The sequence below is a fragment of the Eretmochelys imbricata genome, chromosome 2 (genome assembly GCF_965152235.1).
Source record: "Eretmochelys imbricata isolate rEreImb1 chromosome 2, rEreImb1.hap1, whole genome shotgun sequence".
Classification (NCBI taxonomy): Eukaryota; Metazoa; Chordata; order Testudines; family Cheloniidae; genus Eretmochelys; species Eretmochelys imbricata.
The window spans coordinates 229,332,974-229,349,454 of record NC_135573.1 but is presented as its reverse complement, the minus strand read 5'-3'; the positions used below and the strand labels follow the sequence as shown (position 1 = coordinate 229,349,454).

The following is a 16,481-nucleotide window of genomic DNA, read 5'->3' as shown; positions in this document are numbered from 1 at the left end:
ATCAAGGCACATTTTAAGAGGAAAGCAGCATGTAGTGAGACAGCACGGGGAACCACACAGTCTTCCAAAGAGCAGGAGGGAAAGGGAACAAGCAAGCAGCTCAACAGCAGCACACCACAAATGCAATAGCAGCGGGGGCTCCCAGAAAAGAGAACACTACGAAGGGGGCAGCAGAGCCAGGGGTCTCACAGAATTAGGGAGAGGTGCAATTGATATTAGAAGAGTTGTAGGGCCTCAGTAACTTAAATTTTGGGAAGGGGCAGGTCATGGGCAGAAGGGAGGGATTTGGGAAAGTGAGGGTATTCCTGAAGAACAGAGAGAAGGCAGGAAAGATCTGGGGCCAGTGTGTGTTCTTGGAAACAATGAGAAGGTACTGAAGGAAAGATGGCCTGAATCCTTGAGGCTGCTTATGATGAGGCAAGGCTGAGATTCCTGGGTAATGAAAGAAAAAGTTCCTTCAGGGACTGGGGCAGAAGGCAGTGTTTACACAGGGGACATGTTGGAGAAGAGGGCCAAGATACGGTGTTTCTGAGAGATGGGACAATAAAAGTAGAGTTGGGAAAAGAAAGCCACTACTCCATGTCCAGCTGGTGCTCTGAAAGTGGATTTGCAGTCTGAACCTACAGTTTGGGGCTCAGAACCCAAGTTGGAAGCTGCTCCCAATTCAATTTAATAAGAACATATGAGAGAAGTGAGTAGGAAAAAAGGTCTGCAGAAGTGTAAAAAAATAATTTAAAAAAATGGCAAGTCTGAAGTGCCTCCCCTTCTAGACTGTGGTCCCCTTGATATTTCGGAATATTTTTGGCCCTTGTACTGAGGAGGTTGGACACCACTGGTTTAGTTGTACTAAATGCTGAAATCAATATTTTTATTGTACGTACTTCATCAATATAAACTGGTTCAGGCTCAGGTTCTATTGTCTCTACTTGAACTTCATCACTGAACTGTACTGTTTTCTTCTCCGTTTTCACTGTAAAACACATGGACTTTTTAAAAAAAAGTAAATCTCAACTGCAAAAATAAAATGTTACGCTGAAAACATTTTGTCTGCCATTTAAATTATTTGGCGGTCGAAACAAACTGTAAACTTGAAACTGAAAAAAGAAAAAGTTTAAGCAATTGAAATATTTGTTTTCTGAAAAACAAAACTGAACCTTCTGGCATATATTTATATTTGTAATCTTATTACGAAGCTCTTAAAGACAAGGGTTGATCACTTTTGAAGACAGGACTTAGGTGCTTCTGAAAATTTTACCCAAAGCCTCTCTTAGGAGCTGGAACGTCCTCCAAGCGGAAGTAAACAAACAGATACCCTGAGGTTAAAGTGCAGAGGAAAATTCTTTCATTATCAATAACTACTTAGAAATAAGCCATATTTTGTAATTTTATATATAGATTGATCTACAGATATATAAAATAAGTTGGACGCACCACCTATTAAGGTTGTTGACGTGTGTGTGACCACGAACATGCGCGCGCACATGCGTACTTTAAAAAACATTTCTTGGTTGCATCCACTCCCATCTCAACATAAATTTGTCAAAGGTAACAAAAGTACCCAACCTAATAAACCCACCAATAAGTCTAATGAAAAATTAAATCAGATTTAAATGTATTATTTGTCACCCTGAAAGCCTTATTGAATATTTAACATTTATCCTTTTTACTTAAGTGCTCAAAGAAGGTCAGACTGAAGGATGTTATTTCTGTTAAAAGCAATTAACATAGCAAACTGTTCCTTTCATTCAGTACATGTCCACCAATCCTATACTTTTCTGAAGGAGTCAGAGCAGAACTAATAGGGCAAAAAAAATGAAAAAAGCACCTTCACAAATAAGAGTGTTACGGTTGGTTTGCTTTTAACTTTAACTTCAGCCATAGCATTGAATTGTTTCCAACTGAAAGCTGCACATTAGGATTCTTGGAGGTAAAAAGTTTGAAGTTAGGAAAGGTGGATGCAACGGCCAATTTAGAGATTTCTTCTGCTGGAGCTCTAGCCTTTTCTACTTTCATCCCAGTCACTGCCCTGGTAAGCTTTAATTTTTATTTTTATGTCTTTTTGTAGGATCAAGGATCCTTTACAGAATATTTCTCTAAGACAGGCAGATACCACTACTGTTTGTAAGGATGCAGCAGAGGATCCTTGGTTCCACTAAAAGCACTGCTGTATCTCTAACCTTGTAAATGAGCTACAAAGTAGAATAATGTGGGTATCCTTTAATGAAAATGTCTGAAGGGAAACAGTCTATCTGGGAGAACCCTTCTTCTTCACAAGTTCGTTGGTTCGACAATGACGTTTTCATGCTCTCTTTTGCTCAAAGGACTAGAGTGGATTCTAGAGTGACTCTGAAGTCCAGAGCGTGACACACATGCTCATAAGCAGATCAAGAAGACACAGTCCTTTGATTGGGAGATCCCTTATTCAAGAATAAACCCCAAGCCCAGGTATAGCATCATAGCTGTACCCATCTCTGCAGAGTATCTGGGAAGGAAGGGTTGTCCATATTATTGGCTGTAGGATCCTGACTCCTATCTTCTTCTCTGTAGGGTCCCCTGGTGCTAGTATCTGCATCTTATAGTTTAGCAGTCCCTCTTTGACAGATGGGCATTCCATGCTAACTGCTAGAATTGCCTTCTTGTGTCTCAGAGCAGAACGCTCTGGTAGCAGGATCCTCAGTGGACAAGAACTTATAAGTCCCTTAGTGAAGTGACAGATAATATGAACAGTCATATCTACACTGACCTAGATGCAGACAAGAACATTAGGATTGGAGGCTGTATGTTGAACTTTATTGAGATTATTATTCTTTTGCTTGGAATAGATTCAGAACAGTTTATTTCTCTTTTTTAATGATGCTTTTACCACTGTATGCCCAAACTAAAAATACCAAAACAAATATTGGGTGCATTGTGTTGCATAAATATTCTTCAGAATGAACATAGTGTTACTCACTCATTTCCGGTTCAGCAGTAAGGTCAGCTGTTACAAAATTAGAGGGAAATAATCCTGTTCCTTGGTGAGTTTCACCTTTCCACCAATTTGGATCACTGAAGATTAAAAAATAGTTTTCATATAAAATGTTCTACATTACAGCATAATTCAAGTAAAAATGTGAGACATTTAAATAAAAACATTCAACATGCAAATAAGTTAATTTAAACATGGAGTTCTAACGTATGTGTCCAAATATTGAGTATGAGCAGCCTGATATTTCCAAAAGCTTTTTATGGACTTTGTGTGCCTCTCTTTTTTCACAGTATCCTGTTAGAAACTTTAAGATAAGAACTTAGCAAGAATCCAAAAAGGACTAAATATTTATATAAATACATCCATAATTATCGTAAGGATTAAAGGCTTAGAAGAGTTTAAGAACATGAAGGTTTCTCTCCCTCTAAAAGATGGAAGTCAACCCCCAACTGATATAGATTAGTAAGAAACTTTTCCTATGGACAAGTTATTCCTTAACTGCTTGATGCAGGATTTCTTGCACCTTCCTCTGAATCAGCTGGTCATGGACAACGCTGGAGACAGGATATTAGACTGAAAGGGCCGCTGATCTAACCTGGTATGACAATTTAACATTTCTCTATTGATTTTAAGCTTCTGCATTAAGGGCTTGGATCCTGCAAAGTGCTAGACAGAAAGTGCTGGAACAGAAGGCAATTGGCACCTCGCAGGATCAGACCTTAAATAGATAGGCAGGAAGCCAGGTATTTTGCCGAGTATTGCAGAAGCCAAAAGTAGTCTTTGGTCCACACTGTATATTCATATTAGTTAATTAGCTAAATCTTTGTGCATTCCACTATTTCTTCTTTCTGGAAAGGCTATGTTTATATAATGACAGGTTTCAGAGTAGCAGCTGTGTTAGTCTATATCCGGAAAAAGAACAGGAGTACTTGTGGCACCTTAGAGACTAACAAATTTATTAGAGCATAAGCTTTCGTGGGCTACAGCTCACTTCATCGGATGCATAGAATGGAACATATAGTAAGAAGATATATATATATATACACACACATACAGAGAAGGTGGAAGTTGCCATACAAACTGCAAGAGGCTAATTAATTAAGATGAGCTATTATCAGCAGGAGAAAAAAACTTTTGTAGTGATAATCAAGATGGCCCATTTAGACAATTGATCAGAAGGTGTGAGGATACTCAACACAGGGAAATAGATTTAATATGTGCAATGACCCAGTCACTCCCAGTCCCTGTTCGAACCCAAGTTAATGGTATCTAGCTTGCATATTAATTCAAGCTCAGCAGTTTCTTGTTGGAGTCTGTTTTTGAAGCTTTTCTGTTGCAAAATTGCCACCCTTAAATCTTTCACTGAGTGGCCAGAGAGGTCGAAGTGTTCTCCTACCAGTTTTTGAATGTTATGATTCCTGATGTCAGATTTGTGTCCATTTATTCTTTTACGCAAAAGAATAAATGGACACAACTCTGACATCAGGAATCATACCATAGGGAAGGTGAATGGAAGGTTAAATTGTAAACAGGGGCTTGGCAAACAGTATACTGGAATCAGGATGTTTGTGATAGCTAGGATAAGCAACAACACCCTGATGCTAGACAAGATAAACTATAGACAAAATAAACCTGGAATGTAAAGATCAGGTTCCACATGAACAGCACATGGACAGAGCATGCTGTACAGGGATTAGTTCCCGCAAAGTAACCAAGCCAATCCAAAAACGTGAGATTTAATGTACAGCAAATGGAATGGAATGTATAAATGTACGTATAGGAAGAAGTTGTTTGTGTAACTTTGGATGTATGGTATGCCATATACCCACCCCGTGCGCTTGAGTCTGATCAACTCAACATAGCTTTGCTGTATGACAAACAAAAGAACCTGAATGACGAAATCCAAAGTCAAACAGAGGGTTCTGGATCCCAGAGAACTGGACCAAGTGTTCTCCCAGAACTGGACAAGGCGTTCTGGATAAGCCAAGTGGAAAAGGTCTCAGAGGAAATCCCAACGTACTGTTTAAGTTTTTTTTACTCTCCATATTTCATCCTCACAATGACAGACTTCCTGCATTGCTGAGAGATTCCAGCACAGTCACTTGAGATAGAAAGTTATGTCTGTTTTTATTTAATATTATTTAATATTGAGCTGTTAGTTAAGTTTTACTACTTTCATAGTACCAACAGAGGCACAGGGGATTTACTGTGATTAACAACTGGCTAGAAAAACTAGACCATTCGAGGCAGAGTTCTTGTTGGCGCTAAACCAATCTGTAAAATGCTTTTGTTTCGTTACCAGTTTAAAAGCTGTACATGTGCTTAGAGAATGTAGGTGAGACAATTTTTTAAAATATGAATTAGACAGCCAACCATTAGTGTCTCATTTATTGTTTCTAACATAAATGTCTAGAGAGTGAAGTGTATGCTTTTTTAAAAAATGGGCAATACCATTTCAGTGATATATACATGGCATTTTTAGAAAATTTGTGCTGTGCATATTAGCCAGATTTTAAAATCTCATCATCCCATTCAATTTAGGCTTGCTCTATACTTAAAAGATTTAGCAGCATAGCTACGTGGATTAGTGTTGTTTAAAAAATAAACAAACGAACCAAAAAAAAAAAAAAAAAACCCGAACAAACCTAAACACACACAACATAGCTAGACCAGCAAAAGACAGAGTGTACAGGCAGTTATATCAGCAAAAAAGTACTTTTGCTGGTATACCTTATTTGGATTGGTGAGCAAAATAAGCTCTACCACAAAAGCACTTTTTTGCTACTCAGCACTAAAAGGCGTTGTGCTGGTGTAGCCACATCAGCAAAACTTTTAAGTGTAGATAAGGCCTTACTATATCAAGAATAAAAGAAAAATCTTAGAACACAGCTCAAAATTTAACAGAAACAGATTTACCTTCTCCCTAGGAATCCTATATGCTCCTTCACTTTTCAGTGGTGGCATACAACAGACCATATAAAACAGATAGGATGTCTAAGGGAGAATGGAATGTGATCATAATTTGTGAATTATGCAAATTGTGCAATTTGTGAACCTAAAAAGCCAGAAACCGTAGTACAGCTGAAAACTGTGAAAATCCTACTAGTTAGATCAGTAGTAGAAATGCGAAATAAACAGAAGGGAAGCAGAAGGACAGTAATCCAAAGAGTTTTGAGGATAAGTGTATGTGTTTTTGTTTGGATAAACAAAAAAGAAACCAGACACTCTGCTTAGAAAGCAAATGATCCCTGGAGAAGAAGAAGAAGGGTTACTTTTTTCTCTATGAGTTAAAGTAAGAATTAAAGATAAATGCTGCTCATCGATAGAACTACAGTACTTAATTGTGGACATTTAAATTTTAACGCCGAGAGAATAAGCTGTTTAGAACAGGAACTTGTTACGTTTATACTGCACATAGCACAGTGGAGCACTGAACCTGCTTGGGACCTCTAGATGCTACCATAGTATAAATATGAAGTAGTCAAACAATTCTAATAATTACTATTCATTAGCACTGACATTGCTCTTGGAAAATTTAAATTTGTGTATAATAAAAACCTTTTTGCTAAACAAACTGGAAGATATCTAAGAACTTTGAAATAGCTAAATCCTGGATCTATTTCTTCCTCAGAAGCAGGTCTACAAACGTTATAATTAAAGCAACCTGCGTACAAGAAGCTAATTAAGGAAAATAAAATCCAATCCTGAGAAACAATAAACCTCCAAAAGAGGAATAAAAGATACCAGCATTGGAGTAGTGCAACACAAGATCACAACATTATACATGATCATAATGTAGATTATAGTTACTATATTTTTGACAACACTAGTTAGTATAGAGTTTGAGGATTTAGTATGTATTTTAATCTCTAACATTTGTCTGAGAAATGTACTTCTAGCATGCACTACTTGTGAACATCTATGTAAGTTACCTGTCATCAAGTACAGTTATAAGTTCTCCAGCTTTAAATGTTAATTCATTATCTTCAGCAGCTTCAAAATCATAGATCGCGCGAACCTTTCGGCCCTCATGTTTGTGATTTGTTAAGAGGCTTGACGTGCTCGGATACAAACTGGAAAGTGTTGTTTGCTGTGGCCTTTGTTCTTTTAGGGACAATTCAATGGCTACAAAAAGTAAATAATTTCCTTTAAAATTCACAGATACAAAAAGGGGCAGATGTAACAATTTGTAAATTTTACTCTATGAAAGTTTTGTAGTATAATTCTGCATTTGTTGCACAATACACAATTTCTTCCCTTCGTTTAGAAATAACTACACTGAGCAAAAATACTAACTTCCATCATCTTAAAATCTTGCTTGAGGTAAAGTCAATGAGAGCTTTACTATAGCATTCAGTGGGAACAGGATCAGTACTTAATACTTTAACATAAACGCCCCCGGTCCAAAGAAGTCAGGGGAAGTTTTTCCCATAGGTTTATGTACCTGTGGGTTTGATCCAAACATTTGCAACTCAATGAATATTTTTCTTTGGACATATGCAAATGTAATTTAAATTCTTACTAAAAGCTGCTTGAAGTGTTAAAAAGGAAAAAAAACATTGCTATTGTAAAAAATCCACTTTTAACAGTTTATGGTTACAAGTTACATTTGATAATACAAAAATCCTTGAAGCTGTCATCTGTCAAAGGTCAGAAATGCCCACCAACTACTAGTGCAAAAACTTTATACATATAATTAATACAAAGAATCTATATATCCATTGCTAACCTGCTAAGTCATACAGCATATGTCTACATTGCAACATAAACCAAGGCTTAAATTCAGGTTCAAGACTAACCCCCCTTCTATCTTCACTGAAATTATGCTAACCCAGGGCTCGGACCCAGGGTCCCAGCCCAAGTCAAGATGGGACACTCAGAGTTTGAACACTATTGTTTTACAGTGTAGACGCAGCCTTGCTTGACTCGTGTCCTGGAGTCCTCCAGAAGTATCCCACAATTCCAAGGGCCGACTTCCTCTGTCCTCTCTATCTCAACAATCTCCAATCGACTCAACTGAAAACAGAAGCCACCCCACCCCACCCCCTCTTTCTTAACATACAACACCAGCTCAGTGAGTCAGCGTTAACCCATTCTCTTCTGATCACTGAGCGGCAAGCACACCATCGGACAGACTCCTGAGTTTCAAATGGATACCGAACAGAACAAGCCTTTTGTAAATTGTGCTGCTTCATGGCCATGGAAGCATAGCCTGATTTTGGTGACTCTCTAGTGCAAGGCCACTAAAACTGTGGACCTCAGCAAAAGTACCAGGAATAACCATGTGTACCAGCAAAGAGCTAAAAAGCTGGCAGCTTTGCAGATTTTTCCAGACATGTGATCAGTGCAGAAAGCATTTAAGAGACTGAATGAAGAGTGAGTACGAGAAGACGAGAGACAAGAACCACATCTTGGGCAATTCACCAATGTCATGGCTGTTTTATCAGGAGTTTGACCAAGTGCTGGGCACTGTACCCAGCAAGGAGTCAACCATGGTGCATGACGATCTGGTCAGCCAGAATGGTGCCCTGCTGGTCCCTGAATCCAGCATGGGGACTGATGGGAGCCAGCAGCAGGTGATTCTGTTTATGAAACCAATCACAAAGAAGGCTGTGGAACGGGATTAACAGCAAATTCTAGGTCCCTACTCAGAACAGCTTTTTTTATCCTCCCCCACACCGAGGAACATCCCACTGCGAGCCTGCAGAAAAGGTGGTAGAGACGGAAGCCTCCCCAGAGCCTGTTACGTTTCTGACTCCAAGTAAAAGTTTATTACTACAATAATGGAAGGGATTTCCGCTCTGTGAACCAATGCACAAGTTATGAGAAGCCCTGGCAGGCAGCATGTATCTACTAATGGCAGATTGTTTCAGAGCACTTTGGAAGCCGCCTTCCTCCCTCCACTCCCCCACACCATCACATGGAGTTCAAAATGGCAATCGGGAATTGAAAACAGTAAAAAAAACCTGCTTTAAACAGTTTTTTAACTGTAATGTCACAGATGTTTGCCAGGGTCATTCATGTTTTCCTTTCAGTAGTAAGAGCTTGAAATTTGCCACTCTGTAAATCACTGAACCATCTATGGAGCCATCTGGAAAGAGTGAACTGTGTGTGTGTTTTTCAGAAACTGTCTTCTATTTCCAAATCTAGTCCATTTCAGTTAGAGATAGTTCATGCTGTCATTGGGTCACAAAATTATTTCTCCCAAAGTACAAGTAGGATGACATTTTTTGCATAGAACTGTGCCGAGAATGGGGAAGAGGAAGGTTGTAGAAGTCTGCATGCAGCAACAACAGGGTAAACCATGTGTGAACTAATGCTGCATCCTGTTAATTCTCTCATGGATTCTGACCCCATCCTGATTATTGATAGCTGCAAACTTTTCCTGAAGCTGGAACTCCAGATATGCAGTTACATTGCAGGAAAGGGCATATTTCCAAGGGCCACCTCAGTAGCTGACTAGCCCACTGCACTCACAGATGTGCTGTTCAATCACTATATGTTTGAATATTTCTACTGCATACACTGCAGGTTTCCCACCAACTACCTGGAATAACATCTCCCTTTAGCAATATGGCACCATAAGAAAAGTTATGTCCTCCAAAATGTGAAAGGCCTGAAATCATTTAAAAAAAAAAAAAGTCTTTTGCACCAAGGGCACTATCTGCCACCACTCCACCCCCTCTCTAGCCAAGCAGTTACGCAATTCTAGTAAAACAGAAAAAGATGTAATTTTACACTTACAATTGTCTCTGCACTTCTGTAACTGCAATTAACCAGGCTGTGTCCAGAGAATGTAGACTGAAGCATCCCGATCATGAAATATATTGGTTCAGTTTTAAACAACATTTGTCTCATGGAGATTCCACAAGAATTAATTCTATGCTCCTCCATTGAGCTACATTAGACAATAATCCTGTTTCTGTTCCTATTTCTGGGCCCTCAACCTCTATTGCCTTCTGTTCATCAAAAACTCAATCCCTGGGGCAAGCACCTTCATGGACTGTTCAAAAGAAAGCATTTCGTGATGAAGTTATGGTTTAAGTTCTTGACACAGCAGACCAGCAAGTCCAGTACCCGAAGGTGAGGGACACAAGACTGGAGCAACAGTATGCTGAGAGGCAGGAGGGAAGACTGAAGCTCGCCACCCAGGTGGAGGACAAAGTTTCAGCAAGGGAGCAGGCAATTGCAAAACAGTTCCTGGAACAGGAAGAGCAGCTAAGAGTGGAAGACAGAGCTCAACAGAGAACTGTTTCAGCAAGTCATCTCTATCATGACTGCAAGAGCACTGTCTCCTGCTGCCTCCCCCTCACCATGGCCTGATCTCCCTGCAAGTTAACCACAGTCCAGCACTAGTTTGGACAACTTCATATCAGGGCAGTCCATGCAGTCAGGCACCATGGGCAGCTGGGCAGAGCAACTGAATCCCATGAAGCCTTCCTTATTCAACCCATTCCCTGTGAATACCTTTGCCACCTCTCTCTGGGACTAAATCAATGGAACACAGGAAAAGAAAGGAAAAGGAGAATGTGGGGCCAGAGAACATGTAATAGTAGAGGGTCTGTGTTGGGTTTGCACCGTTTCTGGCACTTTAAAAAAAATGATTCTTCTGGTCTTTTTTTTGGGTTGTTGTAATATCAGCTGGCCTGCCAAGCAACTGGTGACTGTTGTAGTGTTTTAATACATGTTTATAACTAAACCCTTTTATGTCATCGAGAAATTTTATTGCTATCACTGTGTCACATGATACAATCACGATTTGAGATGATAAAGATAAAAAAAACATTCAGGAGCAATTATATATTAGTAAGCAAACACTATTCTTCTATTTAGCCAGGTACAGCAATTCACATTACAATAAATTTCATATATAAACCCATGCTACCTCCCTTCAATTCATCATGTCTTTCATAACTATAATGCATGACAACCAATCCAAAACCCCTCCCAAGAACTGAACCCCCCAATCCAGCAAAAATTAGCCACTTTTCCCCTACAAACATATTCATACAGGTACTATTCCCCCTCTTCCACTGGCCACGCAAGTCCATAATGTAAGAACACAAAGCACCCCTGATTTCTGTTGTCCAGATGCAACCAGCTCCCGCAGGTGGCGGCACTTCCTGGCTGAAGGCACCAATTCAGCGGCCCCTTGCTGTCATAGGTCCATTCAGAGGGAAATAGCTCACCTCTGGCTTCACAAAGATTGTGAAGGCCAAAGCATGCCACAGTCATGCTGACAGCATTGATGACATTGGCATCCAAACGGGTTTGTAAAGATCTCTAACAGAATTTCAACCTGCGAAAAGCACATTCAACAACCATTCTGCACCTGTTGAAAGTGTAATTAAACCTTCTTTTGCCAGGGCCTCTGAAATCGGGAGTTTCATAAGCCAAGGCAAAAGGGGACACATGGGATCCTTCAGAAAAATGGTGGGGACAGTAACTCCGCTTATGTCAATGTCATTTGGTGGGAATAGTATCACAGTCTGTCCATGAATGTAGACTCCAAAGTAGTGAAAAACTCTGGCATTGTGACCTTTTCCAGTACAGCCCATGTTGACATTGATAAATTGACCTCTGTGGTACGTGAGGAGTACCACTCTTTATGATTTATGTATTCATGTGCTCCTTGAGGAGGACAAACTATGGCACATGAGTTCCATCAATTGCCCCAGAGCAGTTAGGAAATCCCATTCTCTCAAAGACCGCAATTACCTCCGGAATATCTTTAATGTCCGCCACCCTGGAGTAAACCACACGCCTGATTGCCTCAGAAACCTCCGCCACCACTTTAGCAACAGTCGATTTTCCAACACCAAATTTATTGTTAACCGACCTATAGCAATCTGGGATAGTCAGCTTCCAGACTGTCATAGCAACCCGCTTCTGGACTGGCAAGGGTGATCTCAGTTGTTTCTCTTTATGCTGGAGGGTTGGGGTTAGCTTCTCGCAAAGCTTCAGAAATGTAGCTTTCTTCATGAGAAAGTTTTGGACCCACTGCTCATCATCACAGGTCTGCATGACAATGTGGTCGCCTCCATGTTGCTGGCACTGGGAATGCATGGATAAAAAAGGCTGCTTGGCAGGATGTGTTGGCAAGCTGTTCAAAATTCCTGTAATGTGCTGGATGGGCACTAAAGTTCTCCCTCAGCACATAATGGTCCAAAGGCTAGAACAGCCATATTTCAGAAGGAAGCTCAGGACTCCAGGATATAGTCGGTTTGTCTGTGCACTGCAGTGTGGACACCAGAGCCCCAGGTTTGAGCCTGGGTCAGAAAAGTCTTGGCACAGAGTTAAGAAACAGTATAGATGCTCAAGCACAGGTTTTCTTACACAGGTCTGCTGACTCAAATGCCACTAACTCTGGGCTTACAATGCAGTGTAGATACACCCATAGTGACTTGTCAATAGATCCTGCTACAGACTTCAATCAAAAGTCCATTCTTCTTGCTAAAAATATATAGGGCCAGATCTTTGGGTGTATTGTCACTGCTAGCATGTTTTGGTTTAAAAAACTGATAATTGGCCCAGATAGGATCAGCCCAGCATAAGAATGATCCTGCTGAGGTGTACAACTGGCAACTGAATAACACAAACTCCTTGCTGCCTGAGTAAGGAGAAAGGAAAGATGCAAGGTTACTGAAAAGGAGGTGCTGGTCAGGACCCCACTATACTATCACAATTCTGGACTAGATTTTTGGGCCCATCATGGCAATTATCATCCAGTGTAAATTAGAGCAGCCTCTAGACTGCTCTAAATGCATGGTGAAGAGAAGTGCACAAAGTAGCACTATGATTGGGATAGTGCAAGCAAGAAATTTAAGCCAGCTTTGCATACCACTTGCACTGTGTGCATTGCTGATCCCATCAAATTTTGATACTCCAGACAACTAAGGTACCTCATCTACCCCCAAATGAGGGAGAAATCCAAGTAAAGGATTTCCGCTAAGTCTTTCAAAGTGAAGCTCTCCTTGAGATCACATTTGACTAGCAGGCTATTACAATGTCACTTCACTTTTTCAGAGGATAATTAAAAAAGCAGAGAATGATTTTTTTAAATACCTATAAGTAAAAAGCAGAAAAGGATTTTTAATACCTATAAGTAAAACAAAGGGTTTTTTTAAAATCTTTTCCATGTTTTTTAAATATTTAAAATTGAATAATCATCACTGCAGTTCACAAATATACTACTACACACAGGAAAAGAGGCAAAACAAAGCTATCCCTTAAGCAGTATATATTTAGTAGATATTAACAACTATATCATAAAGTATATAGATCAGAAAATAAATAGTCACCTTTTGCTAAATCTTCCTCTTCCTTTTTGTTAACTGCTGTACCAGGATCTTTGGCTACTAGAGCTGGGCTTGCTTTTGCTTGTTCTGCAGCCTAGCCAAACACCACAAAAGTGAAAGTTAATTACAATGGCCTTTATGGCAGTACATTAAACACACTATTTTGTTCTGTCATTGTCTCAGCCAAATTTCTTGAGGCCATTTATTTTAAAATACAATGCAAATCACAGCATGCGCTCTTTAAAGGAGCATTCAAATTTTGTCTAAAACAGAGGAATTCTTAACGTTTCTATAAGTTGACATTTTGTTTCTAAAATGCATTACATAACTTTTAAACATAAACCTACAAAACTGTAGACATCGAAGATAAACAGAATTTGTATGAAATTCCAGGAATTCATTCATCACTTAAATTCACAAGCTTTTGCATATTATTATATGAATTATACCTGTGAACCAACAGCTGGAAATGTAACTCCTTGCTCCTTAAGATTTTTTATCATGGCAGATATTAGACTAAGCTGTGGGTCGTTCTTGAATTCATCTGTCCATTCCACCATTAGGGCTTTTAGCTTTTCACAGACTTTCGGATGACCCTGGAAACGGCAGAAGTTAAGTTCTATAATTTAGGAATCTGCTCCTAATAATTTCTTATTAAATTAAATTTAGTATCTGAAGAAGTACACAAAATAATCAAATTGATGCACTCTTAATTCTCTTCATTTCCTATCCCGACGAAGGTGCACACAGGAAAAATTAAGGTGGAAAGTTTCTTCAAATGTTTAACCATTAGTATTGTCTTATAAGTTGTCTGATAACAAGAGCATACTGAAGAACCGTGACATAATCACAATTAGTAAGGACTCTATCAGCATTAAAATAGTACTTTAAGAACCTTTAAGGTGTACAACTTGCGTAGGGGCTTATGAATAACACAAACTCCTTGCTGCTTGAGTAAGGAGAAAGGAAAGATGCAAGGTTACTGAAAAGGAGGTGCTGGTCATATTTTGTTATTGCCATATCCCACATCCAAGTTAAAATTCCACCAACTGAGGAGTGGCGATGGCCCAGAGGAAGACCCCCCTAGTACATGGGTGCATCAAGTCTGTTTCAACGTTAGACTTTCGGCCCAACAAGCCCCCTGCATCCGCACAAGAACGTACCAAATGGTGAACGATTGCTACGGCCGACCATTTGGCTAAGTGTTGAAGAAGACGACCACTGCCATAGCCTTAGGAACTTATTCAAATGTAACTGATCTCTTACCAATTTTTCAGTTCTGTGTCAAAATTTTAAGAGATCTAGCAATGGAGTCCTACTATTTGCTGTTTCACATACACAAGAAAAACATGTACTACTATGAGATGCGTCATCTTAAGTATCTAAAGAAAGAGAGAATCACGCTCATAGCTACTATAGAAGTCTAAATGCATAAATAAGTCCCTCTAATCTTTTTTTTAAAAAGAGTTCTAATGCACACATTCTGTTCCCACCACAACCTGGCAAGCAACCATTTCCTTACCAACCCTCACTCACTATAGCCTCAGCCATCCCTCACATCTCCGTTAAAATTCACATCCCCACACAATCCTCAATAGCACAGATTCCATTCCACCTCTCAGAAAGGTATTTCCCACATCTAATTCAGATTCTATCATGAAATCCTACAAAGGAACACAATACATTACCTTATTCAATACGTTGCTTACTTCACTAGCAAAATCTCTTGAACACACTTCTAAATGAAAGATTTTACCACAGTTTGATACGCATGCTCCTAGAAGCTGAAGAGAAAAAGAAATTAAAAAACAGCCATGCATTTGTACAACATAGCTTTGCAGGAGGAAAAAGGAAGGAAGCAAAAGGCCACCTACTGTCAGTGCTTGCATAGCAACATGAGGATCCTTATGGTTCACTCTCTTCATAACAGACCGAAGGCAATCCTTAGGCCTAATAATTAAGGGGGAAAATCACAACTTTGAAATATTACAGTCCATAAACCACATCTCATTTTGAGGGAAAAGGCAGAAGTAACGCAAGCTTTACATAAATAACTTTACATAAATATCAGGAAAATAATTTTTTGTTAGCTTCAAGGACAAAAAACATTTTGTCAATGTTGCAATTTTAAGAACTGTACCTTTAGCTGTTCTACCTTCCCAAACATTTCTATATGAAAGATTGTTAGATTTCTGAATTAGGAGGAGCTCCCATTAGGCTAAATTTATTTTATCTTTTGAATTATAGTTTTGTATAGTTCATCTACCTTTATGAAAAAAAACTTCCTGTTTTTTAAAAAACATTCATAAAGTAGCAAACATTGTCTATTGCATATACTGTGTAAAACACATGGCACAATTTCTGTGAAGACCAATTTCGAGCAAGATCTAATTTGTCTCTGCATATTCAGATTTTCTGTCTGAGCAGGAAACACATCAATATCCAATTTTAGTTTGGAATAGCTTTCTTTGTGTACATCTACACAAAACAGAAAGATGAACAAAAACTGTTATTATAATCTGATGATAATATATAGCTGGCTACATATTCTGTACCTGGGTACTTCATGGTGTAATATGAATGGAATATTGCAGGTCAAATGCAATTGTTCATTTTGTCCATTTATGGCTTTTGTCTCAGATAGAAACTACAATTAGAACTTCCAGGCTAACAGCTATATTTCAGAAAGAAAAAAAAAATCTTATTAGCCAACCTAAAAACGCTTACAAGTGTTTTGTCTGTTTTTTAAAAATGTAAGAGAATTGCTCAGTGACAGTTTCCTGCAGACAGGAGTCCTGCAGTGTTACACACTGCAGGAACGGACCTTAATTCTTTCCCAAACAGGGTCACACATTCATTTGTGCTTGCCTCCTCTCCACCCATTTCATCTATTAGACTCTCTACCACCTCTCCTCAAAAGGCAAATACTCTTCCGCACACTCTTGACAGACTAGACTCATCTGCACCCCACAGGTCCCAATCTGGCCACTCTTCCTAACATGGTGATCCATATCTGCACAATGTAAGCTTTGCACAGTACCCAAGGGCTTCGTGTGCATAACACTGGTATATTATATTATAACACATCTTAAAAGAAACACCTTGTATATACATCTAAAGATAATCATGTATTGCACATTATTTTTAAGTGAATATATGTCTGTTTTTGGATTCTCACACCATGTCTTTGTAATTCTTATATGCAACCACTCAAA

General features: G+C 39.1%; 1 protein-coding gene across 4 annotated transcripts in view; it reads right to left on the bottom strand.

The window, feature by feature from the left end:
* STAM (signal transducing adaptor molecule) overlaps positions 1-16,481 on the bottom strand; it is a 79,034-nt gene that overhangs the window by 16,968 nt on the left and 45,585 nt on the right. For 2 of the 4 annotated variants that reach the window (XM_077808178.1, XM_077808181.1), the window contains 7 exons: positions 15,141-15,216; positions 14,955-15,050; positions 13,716-13,862; positions 13,270-13,360; positions 6,901-7,093; positions 2,954-3,048; positions 882-970 (listed from right to left, as the gene is read on the bottom strand). In XM_077808178.1, the coding sequence (XP_077664304.1) occupies positions 882-970; positions 2,954-3,048; positions 6,901-7,093; positions 13,270-13,360; positions 13,716-13,862; positions 14,955-15,050; positions 15,141-15,216 (787 nt within the window). Of the gene's footprint in view, positions 1-881; positions 971-2,953; positions 3,049-6,900; positions 7,094-13,269; positions 13,361-13,715; positions 13,863-14,954; positions 15,217-15,821; positions 15,878-16,481 lie in introns of those variants that run through there. The other 2 variants (XM_077808180.1, XM_077808179.1) reach the window with 2 other exon arrangements.